The sequence below is a fragment of the Ovis canadensis genome, chromosome 20 (assembly GCF_042477335.2).
Source record: "Ovis canadensis isolate MfBH-ARS-UI-01 breed Bighorn chromosome 20, ARS-UI_OviCan_v2, whole genome shotgun sequence".
Lineage (NCBI taxonomy): Eukaryota > Metazoa > Chordata > Mammalia > Artiodactyla > Bovidae > Ovis > Ovis canadensis.
In genome coordinates, this window is record NC_091264.1 from 34,467,665 (window position 1) to 34,482,337 (window position 14,673).

The 14,673-nt window shown below is 46.4% G+C and overlaps 1 protein-coding gene across 2 annotated transcripts in view; it reads right to left on the bottom strand.

Annotated features, from left to right (window-relative positions):
• Positions 1-3,248: 3,248 nt before the first annotated feature.
• RCAN2 (regulator of calcineurin 2) overlaps positions 3,249-14,673 on the bottom strand; it is a 275,904-nt gene continuing 264,479 nt past the window's right edge. For both annotated transcript variants that reach the window (XM_069562685.1, XM_069562686.1), the window contains one exon: positions 3,249-5,806. In XM_069562685.1, coding sequence (XP_069418786.1) covers positions 5,646-5,806 — 161 coding nt within the window. In that variant the 3' untranslated portion in view covers positions 3,249-5,645. The remainder of the gene's footprint in view (positions 5,807-14,673) is intronic.

The window sequence follows — 14,673 nt, forward strand, 5'->3', positions numbered from 1 at the left end:
ACCCAGGGAAGAAGTACAGGTTCCATCCAAGATTCAGAAATGAGAATGACCTGTTGCTTCTAGAAGCTAGAAGAGCAGTGGAGCGCTGCCTTCACTCTCTAGAAGACATTCCAACAAACCAAACTATCAGTCAAGTGTGAAAATGCAGTGAGACCTGTGTGGTCTTGTTCAATGTATCTTTCATGCTTCCTTTGTCAGGGATGCTATTGGAAAATATCCTATGTCAAAACTAGACACCTTTCTCCCCATCCATGTGTTCATGAGCATATGTGGCTCTGATGGACCCACTAGGATACTCTTTCATCTGGTCAGGAAGCTAGTCTTGGGGACTTGGCCATGGGGCCACTCTGCAGCTGGGGCCAGGGCTGGCATTGGGGTGGCAGTTGCACCCCAGGCCCTGCTGCAGCACGGGACATGGGCTCTGCAGAGCAGGATCTGAACTTGGGCACACTGGATAAACAACTATAGATCTTGCTTTTAGAAAAAATGACCCCACAGGCAAATCCCAACTCTGTTGGGGGAACAATGATTTCATTAATAATTACAACTAGTCCAAGAGGCCCCACAATCCTTCCTGCCCAGCCTTCCAAATCTTCTAACTCAGTTACTGGGTGAGAATAGAAAATAGTGCAAAAAAGCCAAGGAGGGCAGAACAAAGTATCTCAATCATTTCAGCCTTTTCTGGGTTTCCTATTTCCAACTTAAACCAAAGGCACTTGGTAACACGTGCGCGCGCGCGCACACACACACACACACACACACACACACGATTAACCTAAGATGTAGTTTCCCTTTAGAAATCTAAAAGCTCCTGAATCGACTCCAAAAACACTTCACCAGACTCTTTTTGAAAGGAGCAGATGAATGAGTTGGACAGCAAACTTTTTGCTTGGAAATTTCCCTTTCTCAGATTGCAGATTTAAGGGGAGAGCCTGCCAAGTGTTCAGCAATGCTGTGCATGGTGGCTTCTGGCAGGGACTCTCTGTACCCGCAGCTAAATGAAGGTTTCCCTGCGTCACTGATTTACCATTCTTCATCACCTGCTCTGTCCCCCCTTTCCCACAGCAAGGTCTTCTAAACAACTTGGGAAGAGAGAAAAAACTAAAACTCTAACTGTGCAGGACCCCACGCGGCTTTCTCAGGACAGACCTTCTCCCCTATCTTCTGCTTTAGTTCGTCTCTGAAGCACCTAGATAATAGTACTTGATGCACACTTCCTGAGTTGCTTTGCAGACATAATCTCTGCTGCCCACCCCACCCCCTCAAATGGAAGATGTTAACTACTCGATGACCCTGAGCACAGAGCCCCAGGCCTCCTGGAGCCTAAGCACTGATAGTGTTTACCCCTGTGACACCACCCTGCTATCTTACCACCAACCAATCAGAGAATTGTGCAGGAGCTGATTACAGATCCTGTGACCCCTCTCCCTCACCAGGCTTTTATTTTTAACCTTTTATTTTGGTGGCTCAGACGGTAAAGCCTGCAATGCAGGAGACCCAGGTTCTATTCCTGGGTCGGGAAGATCCCCTGGAGAAGGAAATGGTAATCCACTCTAGCACTCTTGCCTGGAAAATCCCATGGACGGAGGAGCCTGATAGGCTACAGTCCATGGGGTCGCAAAGAGTCGGACACGACTGAGCGACTTCACTTCACACAGCCAATTAACAATGTGAGAGTTTCAGGAGGACAGCAAAAGGACTCAGCCATACATATACATGTATCCATTCTCCTCCAAACTCCCCTCCCATCCAGGCTGCCACATAACAGTAAGCAGCGTTCCCTGTGCTGGACAGTAGGCCCTTGTTGGTTATCCATTTTAAATACAATGGTGTGTACATGTCAATTCCAAAGTCCCTATCTCTTTCCCCCATACTTCCTCCTTGGCAACTATAAGTTCTTTCTCTAAGTGTCTCACCTGGCTTTTAAAGGTGCTTTGCCAAAACCCTTCAGGGAGCTCAAAGCTTTTTAGGTGTGAGCTACTTCTTCTCACATGGCCCTGCATGGCACCTTACTCGGCTCCAGATTCCGACGTTTCAGTCTGTTTGGCCTCACTGCGTGTTGGGCACACGAATGTGTATGAACATGAGTCCGTTAGTGGATGTGAAAACTCAGATCTGCTGAGTGTCTGTCTTGGAGGGGAACCCCTCCTGGATCAGTCTGTGTTTAGCCTTGGTAAATATTACTGAACAGTACTCCCAGGTGGTGGTACCAGTTATACTCTGCCTTGACTGACACCATGACTTCATATCTCCTCAGACCTAATTTTGATAGGTGTGTAGTGTACCTCTTTGAGGGTCTGACTGGTCTTTCTCTGATGAGAATTGATGTTGAACACATTTCAATGTTTAAGGCCTGTAGGGATATGTCAGGGGTATAGCGTATGTGTGAATTGCCTGTATACTTAAAGTTCCTATTTAAGCATCTTAACCATTCTTACCAAATGAGTTGTCTCTTTTCCTAAGTGATTTGTAGGAGTTCTCTTTACATTTTGGATGTGAGTTATTTAACAATTATAGGTAATATTAATACAATTATCTTCCCCCACTCTGAGGCTTTCCTTTTCACTCTCTTAATGGTATAATTTGATGAACAGATGATTTTAATCCTCATGAAGGAGATGTACCCGTGTTTTATTTTATGATAGGGCTTGGTGTGTTCTATGTGGTACATTTCTGCCTGCTTCAGGTCTATTACCGGCTCTCCTGGTGGGTCAGCAGGCAAAGAATCTGACTGCAATGTGGGAGACCTGGGTTTGACCCCTGGGTTGGGAAGATTCCCCTGGAGAAGGGAAAGGCTACCCACTCCAGTACTCTGTCCTGGAGAATTCCATGGAAAATCCTATGTGTAGTCACGGCGTCATGAAGAGTCCAACATGACTGAGTGACTTTAGCTTTCAGGTCTATGACAGCATTTTAAAGAAAAGAATAGAGTGGGGATTATGTTAAAAGAGTCTGTGTACACTTAGGACCAAGCTGGCTGAACTATGACAATAAACAGGGGTGTCTCCCAGACCCCTTATCAGAGCCCAACCCACCCCTTCAAATTCTCCTTCCTTCATGACACGCTGCCAACCAGCTCTGCCCACTCCCCCTCCCCCCACCCCACCCCTCCCCCTTCCCTTTCAGGAAGAGCTGAGTTCATCTCTTGATAACGTCTTGGAAAGACTATGGACTGAGTCTCCCTCTTCCACAATAACCACCAGATAGATCCAGTTCAGGCAGACAACACAGAAATCACACTACATGGCCAGAGTCATTCACCAGTTATATTTGAAATCTAAGCTCTTTGAGCTATACACGTGCACAAATGATTCGGTTGGTGGGAATCTTCCCCTCCCCCTCCACAGTTAAACTTTTCAAACTTAAAGTCGTGCTGAAGAGGCTTGCATCCTGTGGGTCAGGGGGATACTGAGGCAATTCTGACTTTCACGATGCTTGGAGGGGAGTCTTGTCTGTTTCCTCCCTATCTCCTAGGATATGTACCTCTCTCCACCTCCCCAAACCCAAACTCATGAGAGAATTACTTGATCTGAGATAGATTAACATCGACATTTTGCAATAAGTGTGGCCAAAACTAACCACCTGGGTCATACACTCCACTGAGTTTTTATTTTTGATGACACACAATTGTCATTTCAATTTTGACTTAAGTTGGTTGGAAACGTCTGATGGAACTGTTTTGAAACACTGAAAAGTCATTTCCAAATACTTTCTCTCATCCAGATTTCTCTAGAATCTGCCTTTTTCTGAAAATTCTGAGTTGTTTAAAAAGTCAAAGAACCCACAAATGATTGAGTCAGCATAAAAATGGCTGACGCCTGTAGTTCTCAGCTTGCTCCACTAGAGGGCAGCATTCTCCACTATTAAGTCTACTCTTTATTTGTCCATGAAAAACCAAAAACCTCCACAGCAAAGGAAAGTCAAAGCATTTGCTTACTATATACTCCTCAGATTTTATTTTTCAAAGGAGCCTTCGTTTTTCTTATGGAAACTCAGGATTTTACAAGCAGCGCTGTCCTCAGTTTCACCTGTACTGTGCCCAGTACTATATTGCTATATTCACAGTAAAACGGACTTTTATTTCTGAGTCATCAGTCTAATGTTTTCAGTTTCTGATGAAACTAACATACACCTTAATCAAAAACCACAACAATCCTTCCATCAGGTGGCTGTGTTATTGTTCTCGCGTGTTTTTCTGAGGCTTGGGTAATGACAGTATTTCCCCTCTCCATTGTAATTGACATTTGCATCTAAAGAAAGTCACTGAACGTACAGGAGTAGATGAGGCCTGGCACATTGAGCAGAAGGTGATGGTTCTATAGGTGTATCTTCTGTAATGCACTTTGGGCTAGAGAAATAGAAAAATCACATGTAACAAAAACAAATGCGTTTTTGAGCAAGACGAGCATTGCCTGAGCAGGACTTGCACAAACACTGATGGATCCATCTTTCCCTTTGAACATGCTCAGCAGCTGCTACGTTGATTTAGCTGCATTCCAACTGCCTGCAGCCGACGCTTGCTTCTTCACTTTATTTAAAAACAACCGGTCTTGATAGCAAAGATGTTGGCTAACGGTTTATATATTGGCAACAGAAGTTTTGTGCCCTTTCAAAATTCAGCATTATACATAATAGAGTGTAATATTATCAGATTACCTGTATTAGTATATGAATGCATTCATAAGCAATGCACATATGTTTTAAAGCAGCTAATGGCTGAAGAATCACTAAATAAAAAACATCCAGATTTTTAAAAGCACAGCTGAAACATTTGTACAAATATACAAAGAGAAGAAAAAAAACAATCGTTCAGACACCATGAGACTTTTGTAATAAATAGGTTTGTCTGAAATCGATCTCTGTCACCCTGGACAAGCCTCCCCAAGGAGGTTCGGGAAGATTGACAAGGGAATCATCTTCAAAATCTACTGAGGGTTATCTTTGGGGCCAAGCTCAGTTTCTCCTCCAGGAATTTTCACAGAGCTATGAAGTCTTTGACTCCAAAGAGTGACAATTACCCAGACTTGTTAAGCTGGAGGATGCTGAGAATTTTGCTAAGCTAGATAGGACATGACTGGATGCTGACAATCGGTGACTTATAGTATATCCTCAAATCACAAAAATAAATGCTGGTGATCATGCATGTCCTGGGAATGTTGGGATGCAGAGGGTTGGGGAGACCAGATAGGGAAATCTCATGCAATCAAAGTCAAGTTTACTTATGGTCCTACTTAAGTGGCCAGGAAGAAAAAACAATGCACACACGTCAGGACTGGGACTGGAACGGTTCACAAACAACACAGGAACTATTTGTCACTGATGTCTCCGGCTTGGCTCCACATGAGAGCATGAAGGTATATAGGCTGTGCTGACTGTTTAATAAGAAAATACTACTTTTTTTTTTTTTTTCCTAGAACCTCCTAAATAATGGATTATACTTGGTGGGTATGATATGATCAGGAAACTTATCACCTTTTCCTAGCCCTTTTGTCCGAGAGGCTTGATTACAACGAAGGAATTTCAAACAACCAAACACCCAGGGATTTAAAGGCAATTTTTTTTTTCGACAAACAAACAACAGGGAGGAAAAAAAAAAAGCATGGTAAAGAGTAGACGGATATTTTCTTGGAGGCGAAGTGGTGAGCTCAGTTGGACACGGAGGGCGGCGGGCCGGGACGTCGGGTCTGAATGATTTTTGGCTTCGGGGACGTCTTTGGATCCTCCTCCTCCTCGATGTCACTGTCACACACGTGCACGACGACGCTGGGGGTGGACTCGGTCCCTGCGTGCAGCTCATACTTCTCTCCTGAAAAGCAAGTGGAACGGGGGTGAGAGGCAGGAGGGGATTCTAAACTGATTATTTGGTGAAGTTTGTTTAGGAAGCAAGGGGGCATTTTAACATGTCTCGAGAGATGCTGGGAGATGGTGTCAGAAAGTGGAATGAGAGGCATCTGTCTCCATCTCAAGCCCATCTTCTGTCACCTGTACAGCCCTGGACAGGCCCCCTCACCTCTCTAAGCCTCAGCCTCCACAGCTGTAAACTTAAAAATGGTAATAACAACAGTCTGAAAGGTTGGGGTGATGACTCAGTGGGCCTGGCTGTAAGTTACCCGTTTCTCTTCTATTTCCCAGCATGGCTGCTAACAGCTAACCTCGAACCCATCACTTTGCTCCTTCATCTTTCGGAGAAGGTTCTCCAAGTTCTCCTCCTTCTGGACAATTTCCTATGGTAAGAGCTGCCCCAGGCTGGAGTAAGGTAGGATCCCCACTCATCTTGAATTTGCCATGGTTACTGGGTAATGGATGATAGTCAAGGCCCCTCCTGTTCCAAGAGTCTATCGGTCTATTTTTGATGGGCTCCTCTTGTAATCACTTCACTAGCAGCCGACTACTTCCTGTCTGTATCTGTTTCCTTTCAGGAAGTCTCTGGTGAGCATCTCCCATGGTCTGACCCATTGCTAATCACAAGACATAGGCAAAACCATTGGTGTCTTTCACAAGAGCACAGTGCAGTGACGGCATGTGGAAACAAAGCGTCACAAAATGCAATGGGAAGTGCCAGGGTGGCAATACAAGTCAAGGGTACCAAATCGCAAGGAGCAAGTAACTCTGAAAGGCTTCCCCATGGGGGTGACAGCTGACCGGGGTCTAAAGACACGTAGAAGGCGTCCAGCAGGGGACAGGCATAGAGGACCTTCCCAATCTGCATGCTCTTAACTTCTCAGCTTAACTGCCGACACACCTTTCTGAATCTTCTTCCGACATCCTATCTCCTTCCTTTCCCATCCTTCACGAATGGGAAACACCGAGAAGCAATGTCTCCTAGTCACCCACCGGGTCAGTGGCTCTCCAGATATCACTGGATCGAGTCATCATTTCTAGACTCTAGGACAAAAGACTGCATCATCTCCCATCAGTCGTGACAGCCACGTTTTTATACCCATCCAACCGGCTACTTTTATTTGCTAGGCATGCATGCCAAGTTGCTTCATTCATGTCCAACTCTTTGCTACCCTATGGACTGTACCCCTCCAGGCTCCTCTTTCCATGGGATTCTCCAAGCAAGAATACTGGAGTGGATTCCCATTCCCTTCTCCAGGGAATCTTCCCAACCCAGGAATCGAACCCATGCCTCTTGCACCTCCTGCATTGGCAGGCAGGTTCTTTACCACTAGCACCACCTGGGAAGCCCTTTATTTGCTATAGTCTCACCTAGTTTCCGAAGTCCCACCCTGCCTCTAGGATCAAAGCCAGACACCGCCCAATCCAGGTATCTGACCCGTCAGCCTCGGTCTGCAGTGGACAGTGCCCTTGTGGATGGCCAGAACTAGGGTAGCATGTCTGTGCTTCTGTGCACACCTTGGTGAGCATCAATGGTGAAAACAGCTAATGCTTACAAGGCATAGTTTTATTTATTTATTATTATAAATTTATTTATTTTAATTGGAGGCTAATTACTTTACAATACTGTATTGGTTTTGCCATACATCAACATGAATCTGCCACGGGTATACACGTGTTCCCCATCCTGAACCCCCCTCCCACCTCCCTCCCCGTACCATCCCTCTGGGCCATCCCAGTGCACCAGCCCAGAGCATCCTGTATCCTGCACTGAACATAGTTTTAAATTTTGTGCTGACATTAGGGAGCGAGCAGCACTGATACTGCCACAAGCATCAAGGTGATGCTGGGAATGATGTAAGTGCTCAGAGTCAGCTGCTGGATGGGTTGAACTGTGTCCCACCCCTCCAAAGATGCTGCAGTCTTAGCCCCCAGTATGTATGACTGCGACCTTATTGGGAAATAGAGTCTTTGCTGATGACTAAGTTAAAATGAGGCCGTGAGGGTGGGCCCTATTTCAAAATGACCGGTGTTCATATGAAACGGGGAAATTAGGATGCCTGCCTCATCCAAGGAGAACTCCATGTGAAGACAGGAGTTGTGTTGCCGTCATCTGCAGAACGACCAGAAACTCCAGGAGAAGCCTGGACTAGATCCTTCTCCAGCACCTTCAGAGGGAACGTGGCCCCGTCGACACCTTGATCTCGGACTCCTAACCTCCAGAACCTGAGGCAGCACACTGCTCTTGTGTAAGCCACTCAGTTTGGGGTCAGTTTGTGGCAGCCCCAGCAAATAGATACAGCCAGACCCTGCTAAGAGTGTTCCCTCTCTGATAAGAGTCAGAGAAGTCTTAATTGGACTCCCCTGCCCACCGACATCCTAGATAAAGGCACTGGGTATTTCACAAAAATGGAGTGTGACACTTCCAGCACTTCCCTGGAACTTGGCAAGCAGCAAAGGGGGGCAAGAACTAGCCTGAGCCACAGAAATACAGCTGATAAAGACTCATAACTTAGAGTCAAGATTGGGTGAAACTGTAGGTAGAAAGAGTTGCATCAATGAGGTTGACATCTCTGACACAGTGAGATGATGGGGCCAGTCTAGACTCAGGAGAGGAGAGTGACAAAAACAGGGGTCAGGAACAGAACCAGAAGGAGATATCTGTGTGGGTTACTCCTGCGAGGCTTTGCTTCCCCATTGGAGAATAGGGATGGACAGTCTGCTCACTTCCCTGAAATCGAAAGTAAAGTTAGTGTTCTCCATGTACTTGTGGTTGTGCTTTACACACTGATGCTACTCGCAGATCATTTAATTGCGTTTGTTCCATCCTCTTTTAACAGTTTGTCACTTTTATCAAAATCCCAGGGGAGAAGAAGCACTGCAGATGTTGCTAAGGAGAGGAAGCTCAGTGCAGCCAGCCCCACCTGAGAGTTGCAAGAGAGGCTCTGGGTGACAGGTGGGCAGACCTGGGTGGTGGCTTCTTTGAACAGCGGTTTTCAAACACCTGACAGTTTACTGGGTTGTTGGCTGGAGACAGAGTTTACCAGCACGAGGATTCAAACCTGCAACTTGGATGCAGCGGCATCTACTTTGGAGCCCAGCACCCCCAGGTGCTTCTCTGTGTTTCAGCAGGGCAGTAGCCATTCCTGTATGGTTTGGTGTGACTGGCAGGGGGCTGCGGCCCTGCGAGGATGCTGGTGTGCAAATAGCTTCCCCCTCCCTTCCTCCATTCTGCATCCTAATTTTTTGTTTGAAAATGATAACAGTGAGGGGAGAGGGTAATAGAGCGAGGGATGCTGAGGGTGCAGAAGGGAGAAGAAGTCATCCCAGGTCAGCTCTGCAGCCCCTCCCAGCCACCAGCGTCCATTCATCTTTGGCGTCTCATCTTTGTTTCTGGGAGAACAGCAAAATCCTGTGGACAGGGATGAAGGTCACCATTCCCAGGGTTTCTACAATTTTATCCTGCACCCCCCCCCCCCACCAGGACACTTTACAAATCTGAATGAGAGACAGCTTCAGACAAGAGACAGAGAAAGAAAGAATTTCTGAGCAATCAGATGAAGTGGTTCTTGTTTTTCTGCACAAGATTTCTCCAACGATCTCACGTTTAGAGAAGCAGTGCCTTTCATAGAGACACTAGTGGCTGCTGTGGTCTCATCCGTTGCCCTGTTAGGTGGATACAAGGATGAATGGGCGGCAGCTTTTCATCCTCTGATGAATAGGTGACAAAAAAAAAATGATCTGCCATGGCAGATGGAGACCATGGGACCAGGGGGTGAGGTGGTGACAGTAGGGACCCCAGCCAGGGGACTGACCAGATGCTGCCCCTTGCCTCATCTGTTGGAAAGAAGCTAGCTTTCAGACCAAAAACAAAAAAAAAACTAGTAGTAAAATATACATAATGAAGGTGTTGATGAAACCCTTTCTTTGCCCTGGCTTGGATAAAGAACATTCTCTTAGAGACACCTCTAGTTGCAATGCATTTATCCATTCAAAAGGAGATGCTTACCTCTTGGACTCAATGTGCTGGGGCCACAATCAGGATGGGGAGCAGGCACAAGCAGACACCCTGTGCAGGGCAACTTTCACGTCGAATTAACAGATTGCTTGGTAGTAGAGATGTTTCACTGCTGTGACCCCATTTACGCTGACATTTCTCTGTTCTATTTTTGGAAATTTTCTTACTATCAAAATCCAGCAAAGCCCAACAGCTGCTGAGAGTCCACAGAATAAAAAGACATAGCTTTGGTCTTGCTGGATTGAATTGTTCTGTTTTGGGCCTTTTTCTCCCTTTGGGCTTCAGCTAATTTTTCTACCACAAAAGCTGATGTCAGTGCCATCACCCTACTTGGGGACCCACTGGGTTCAGGAGGTGACAAGGGGCTCAAGGGATGGCCAAGCAGACCAGCATGTCCTTTCAAGGACAAGCCAAGGCTCGCCCTTCACACCCTTATCTCTTCTAGTCTGTATTCGAACTGTCCTTTCCCCGTGGGTGGAAAGGAAGCCAGGGCCAGAAGCTCACAGAAAAGGCCCAGATCAGAGCTTTCTTCCGCCTCTGTGAAATTCACACTCTGTGAATTCCCAGCAAGCAAATGCAAAATCCTTTGGGACGTGGTCACATGTTAAATTCTCATCCAGGTCTTCGGAACTATCACGGGCTTGGGCATTGTTGAAAACAGACGTAGCTAAGTTTTAGATTTTCGGCTAAGCTGAAAACTATTGGAATAGGGCAGGTATGTGTCCTATTTTCTGTGTGCTCTCGGTGCCAGGACGCAGGAGGTGTCACAGACACTTGCCATCTGCCCATAACACAGCAGCAGCTACTCACTGAGCCCTTCGTGAATGCCAGACACAGCTCTAAGGACTTCACACAAATTGGGTATTTAATTACAACAGCTCTGTAGCGGGGGTTTCATAACGTCTCGATGACATGGGAGGACACTGAGATCACGCAGGTCCTGGCAAAGTCAGGTTGAAGGTCAGGTCTGCCTGACTTCAAGGAAGGTGCTCATAACTCCTCTCCAGTTCTGCCTCTCACAATTGTACTGTTTTCAGATTCTACAAGAAACCATTGAAACAGAGCCTAGTTTTAACTTAATATTCTTTCATGGCAACTCATGTTTTTAGTGAATATTTGTTCTCTAGCTAAAGCTGGACTACTTACTCCTTCTGCATATTGTCTCTTTTGTTTTTGGCCAGTTGCTAGTTATTCTAGGTAGGGCTTCCTTGCCAGTGAGTCTTCTTTGAAGACAATGCTTAATACATGATAAAAATAAAAGGGCTGTAAATTATAGACTGAGTTAATTTTCATGTCTTATGATAACTTTGGGATTCCCAGGGGGTACAGTGGTAAAGAATCTGCCTGTCAATGCAGGAGATGCAAGAGATGTGGGTTCGATCCCTGAGTCAGGAAGATCCCCTGGATTGGAAATGGCAATCCACTCCGGTATTCTTGCCTGGAAAATCCCATGGACAGAGGAGCCTGGTGGGCTATAGTCCATGGGGGTGCAAAGAGTCGGACAGGCTGAAGAGACGCTGCAAGCCCCCACCCCCTAATATTCTTTGTATTGTAAATTTTTTTTCTTTTTTCCAAGAGGAAGTAGCAGGCATGGTCCTGTCCTGAGCTATGGGATAAGTAAAATGGAATTTTCACAGGCTGCCTGTTGAGGGGTTGAACACAGAGATTGAGGGACGGGTACGGCATGATTTGAAATGTGTTTGAAAGGGTTCACATTTGGGTTACCCTTCCTTTCAAGTGTTGGGTTGGGACTTGATAGCATGTGGCAGGGAGGGGAGGCCCATAAGCCCTGGGTCATCCCTCCCTGGTCAACTGGGGAGGTGGAGGTGCCTGGCCCTGGTCCAGCTGAGACAGGCCTGGGACCTGGGCCCATCGGCTGCAGGACTGCCATGCTTGCACCTGGACACACCTCTCCTCCAGCTACAGAATACAAAGAAACTGTATGGGACTATAATGGCTTCCCTGGTGGCGTCTGCCTGCAATGTGGGAGATCTGGGTTCGATCCCTGGGTCAGGAAGATCCCCCAGAGAAGGAAATGGCAACCCACTCCAGTACTCTTGCCTGGAGAATCCCATGGACGGAGGAGCTTGGTGGGCTACAGTCCACAGGTTGCAAAGAGTCGGACACGACTGAGCGATAACTGCATGAATGCCCCATACATGCAGTTATTTTTAGTCCCAAATTTACAATTAAAAAAATATTAGCGGGTGAGGGCTTGCAGCATCTTTTCAGCCTGACCAAGCCTGGAATGATTTTACACCTGGAATGATTTACTCCTGGAATTTTCTGTTTTCTTTTTAATCAGATATGAGGGGCTCCTAATCCAGGCTGCAGTGTGCCACTGAGCACCCAGCACAGCCTAGCTCTGCGTTCGGGGGTCCCGCTGCAAACGCTGTTGGCACGCCCCTTGATAAGCCGTCATCCATTCTTAAAATTCAGTCTAGATGAAAAACTGGCACCTGCTTCTTCCCTGTTTGCTTCACAACTCACTGAGGGTTAGATAAGAAATGAGGGCGATGAGACAAATAATGCCAGCTTCGTTTCTCATGAAAGGCTAAAGCTGAGAAGGTGGCTGAGCTGAGTGACAGTCACGGAGGGCTCCTTAATAGTGAAACCCAGGGGATTCTCTGGTGATCCGGTGGTTAGGAATGGCTACCCAGTCCAGTAGTCTGGAGAATTCCATGGACAGAAGAGCCTGGCAGGCTGCAGTCCATGGGGTCACAAAGAGTCAGACATGACTGAGCGACTTCCACTGATCAATACTACCATAATGTAATTAGTGTGCTTCTCAATGAAATGTGCCACACTCTCAATAGTGTCTGGAAATGTGATGGGGATTTCTTTTCTTTTTCGACTGTTATAGGGCCTGGGTAGAGTGTGGCTGTTGGCATTTAATAGGTGAGGCCCAAATATGCTAAATGTACTCAATATGTAGGATTGTCTGTTCCAAAATATCACATTGAGAAACCCTGAGCTAGGAGCTTAACACAGGCACTTACATTTCAGTAAACAAAGATATGGCTTGAAAGTCAAGTGATGGTAAGCAGGTAACACACACTAAGCATTTACCATGTCCAGTGCTGGATATATAGATGCTCATGGGTTATCTCATTTGATGTTTGCAACAGTCTGATTTTATGGTTGAGGAAGCCAAGATGCAGAGAGGTTAAGAAAGTTGCTCAAAGTCACACAGCTAATAAAAGGTGGAGGCTGGATTCAAACTCACATCCTGAGGTTTAACTATCATCCTAAAGCAGGGAAAATGCCTCTTTTCATGTTGGAGCTTGACTGACAGCTACATATTACATTTTGTCTTTTTTTTGGCTGTGCCATGAGGCGTGCAGGATCTTAGTTCCCCAACCAAGGATGAAACTTGCACCCCCTCCAGTGGAAGTTCAGACTCTTAACCACTGGTCCACTAGGGAAGTTTTGACAAAATCAAAGAGGACATGACCCAGGGCAAAAAGATTTACTGAAACTTTAAAAAATTACAGCTGTGGGAACTCCCTGGTGATCTAGTGGTGAGAATTCACCCTTTTCACTGCCATTGCCCAGGTTCTAACCCAGGTTGGGGAACTGAGATCCAAAAGCCATGGGATGTGGCCAAAAAAAAAATCAAATCAAATCAGAGCTATTTGCTAGTCATCTATTCAAAAGATCAGTCTGAGAGTGGAGAAAGAAACACTTTTCTAAGTAGAAGTGGAAAGAGGGATTGGGGCTTTAAAAAAAAATAATCTGGGGAGGAAGAAATATCCGAGAGAGAAGTCCTTTGCAAAATTTTTTTCGGATTCCTTTCTGGTTCCATGGGCTCATATTTAAGTTTGGGAGAAAACTGCTGTAGGTAGAGGGCAGGACTAATCACTGGAGAGCAAGTCAATCTCTTTCCTTTGTGCAGCTTCGGTCAAAGAATGCCCTCAGCCTGGGGGGCAGAGGGTATAAAGCAAAGCATAGACCAAGTCCAATATTTCACTGGCAGTCCCGAGAACAAACGTATGTGAATAACAACCACCATCATCAAGGACACGCAACTCGTTCTTACTGCCCGGTAGACTCTGTTTCAAATGTTGTGTATACCTTAATTCCTGTACAGGCGGAGGAAACCGGAAATCTCTGAGGATGCCCTGCTAAACAATACTGCTAGGAGAACGACCATGGCATCCACCATGAGTTTGAAAGTGTCTACATACCAGGCACTGGGCTACATTCTTTACAAGTACTGCTTATTCCATCTGCACGACGCGCTTGCAATTTGTCAGATTATCACCATTCATTTAAAAAAAGAGAGGTGCAGAGGGGGAAGCAAATTGTTCCAGGTCCCCACATAAGTGGTGGGGGTAGGACTCCATGCAGGTCCACTGAGTGCCAAAGCATGACATTGCCTGCGATGTTTAGGGATGAGTTCAGAAGGGCACAGGAGAGACATCAGGGCTGCACATGGACCCCCCTGCCTCAAAGGGTCTGGAATAATTGCATGTTCAGTTCAGTTCAGTCGCTCAGTCGTGTCTGACTCTTTGCGACCCCATGAATCGCAGCACGCCAGGCCTCCCTGTCCATCACCGACTCCCGGAGTTCACTCAGACTCACGTCCATAGAGCCAGTGATGCCATCCAGCCATCTCATCCTCTGTCGTCCCCTTCTCCTCCTGCCCCCAATCCCTCCCAGCATCAGAGTCTTTTCCAATGAGTCAAGATTACTGACATGAGAGAGCTGAGGTCTTTTCCCTCACCCACCCCCATCCTCAGGCCTGCCCCTTCTCAAGGTAGGAGAGCAGAAGTGGTCTTCGGTAAGACGGAGGAGGAGTGAAGGGAGGGAGA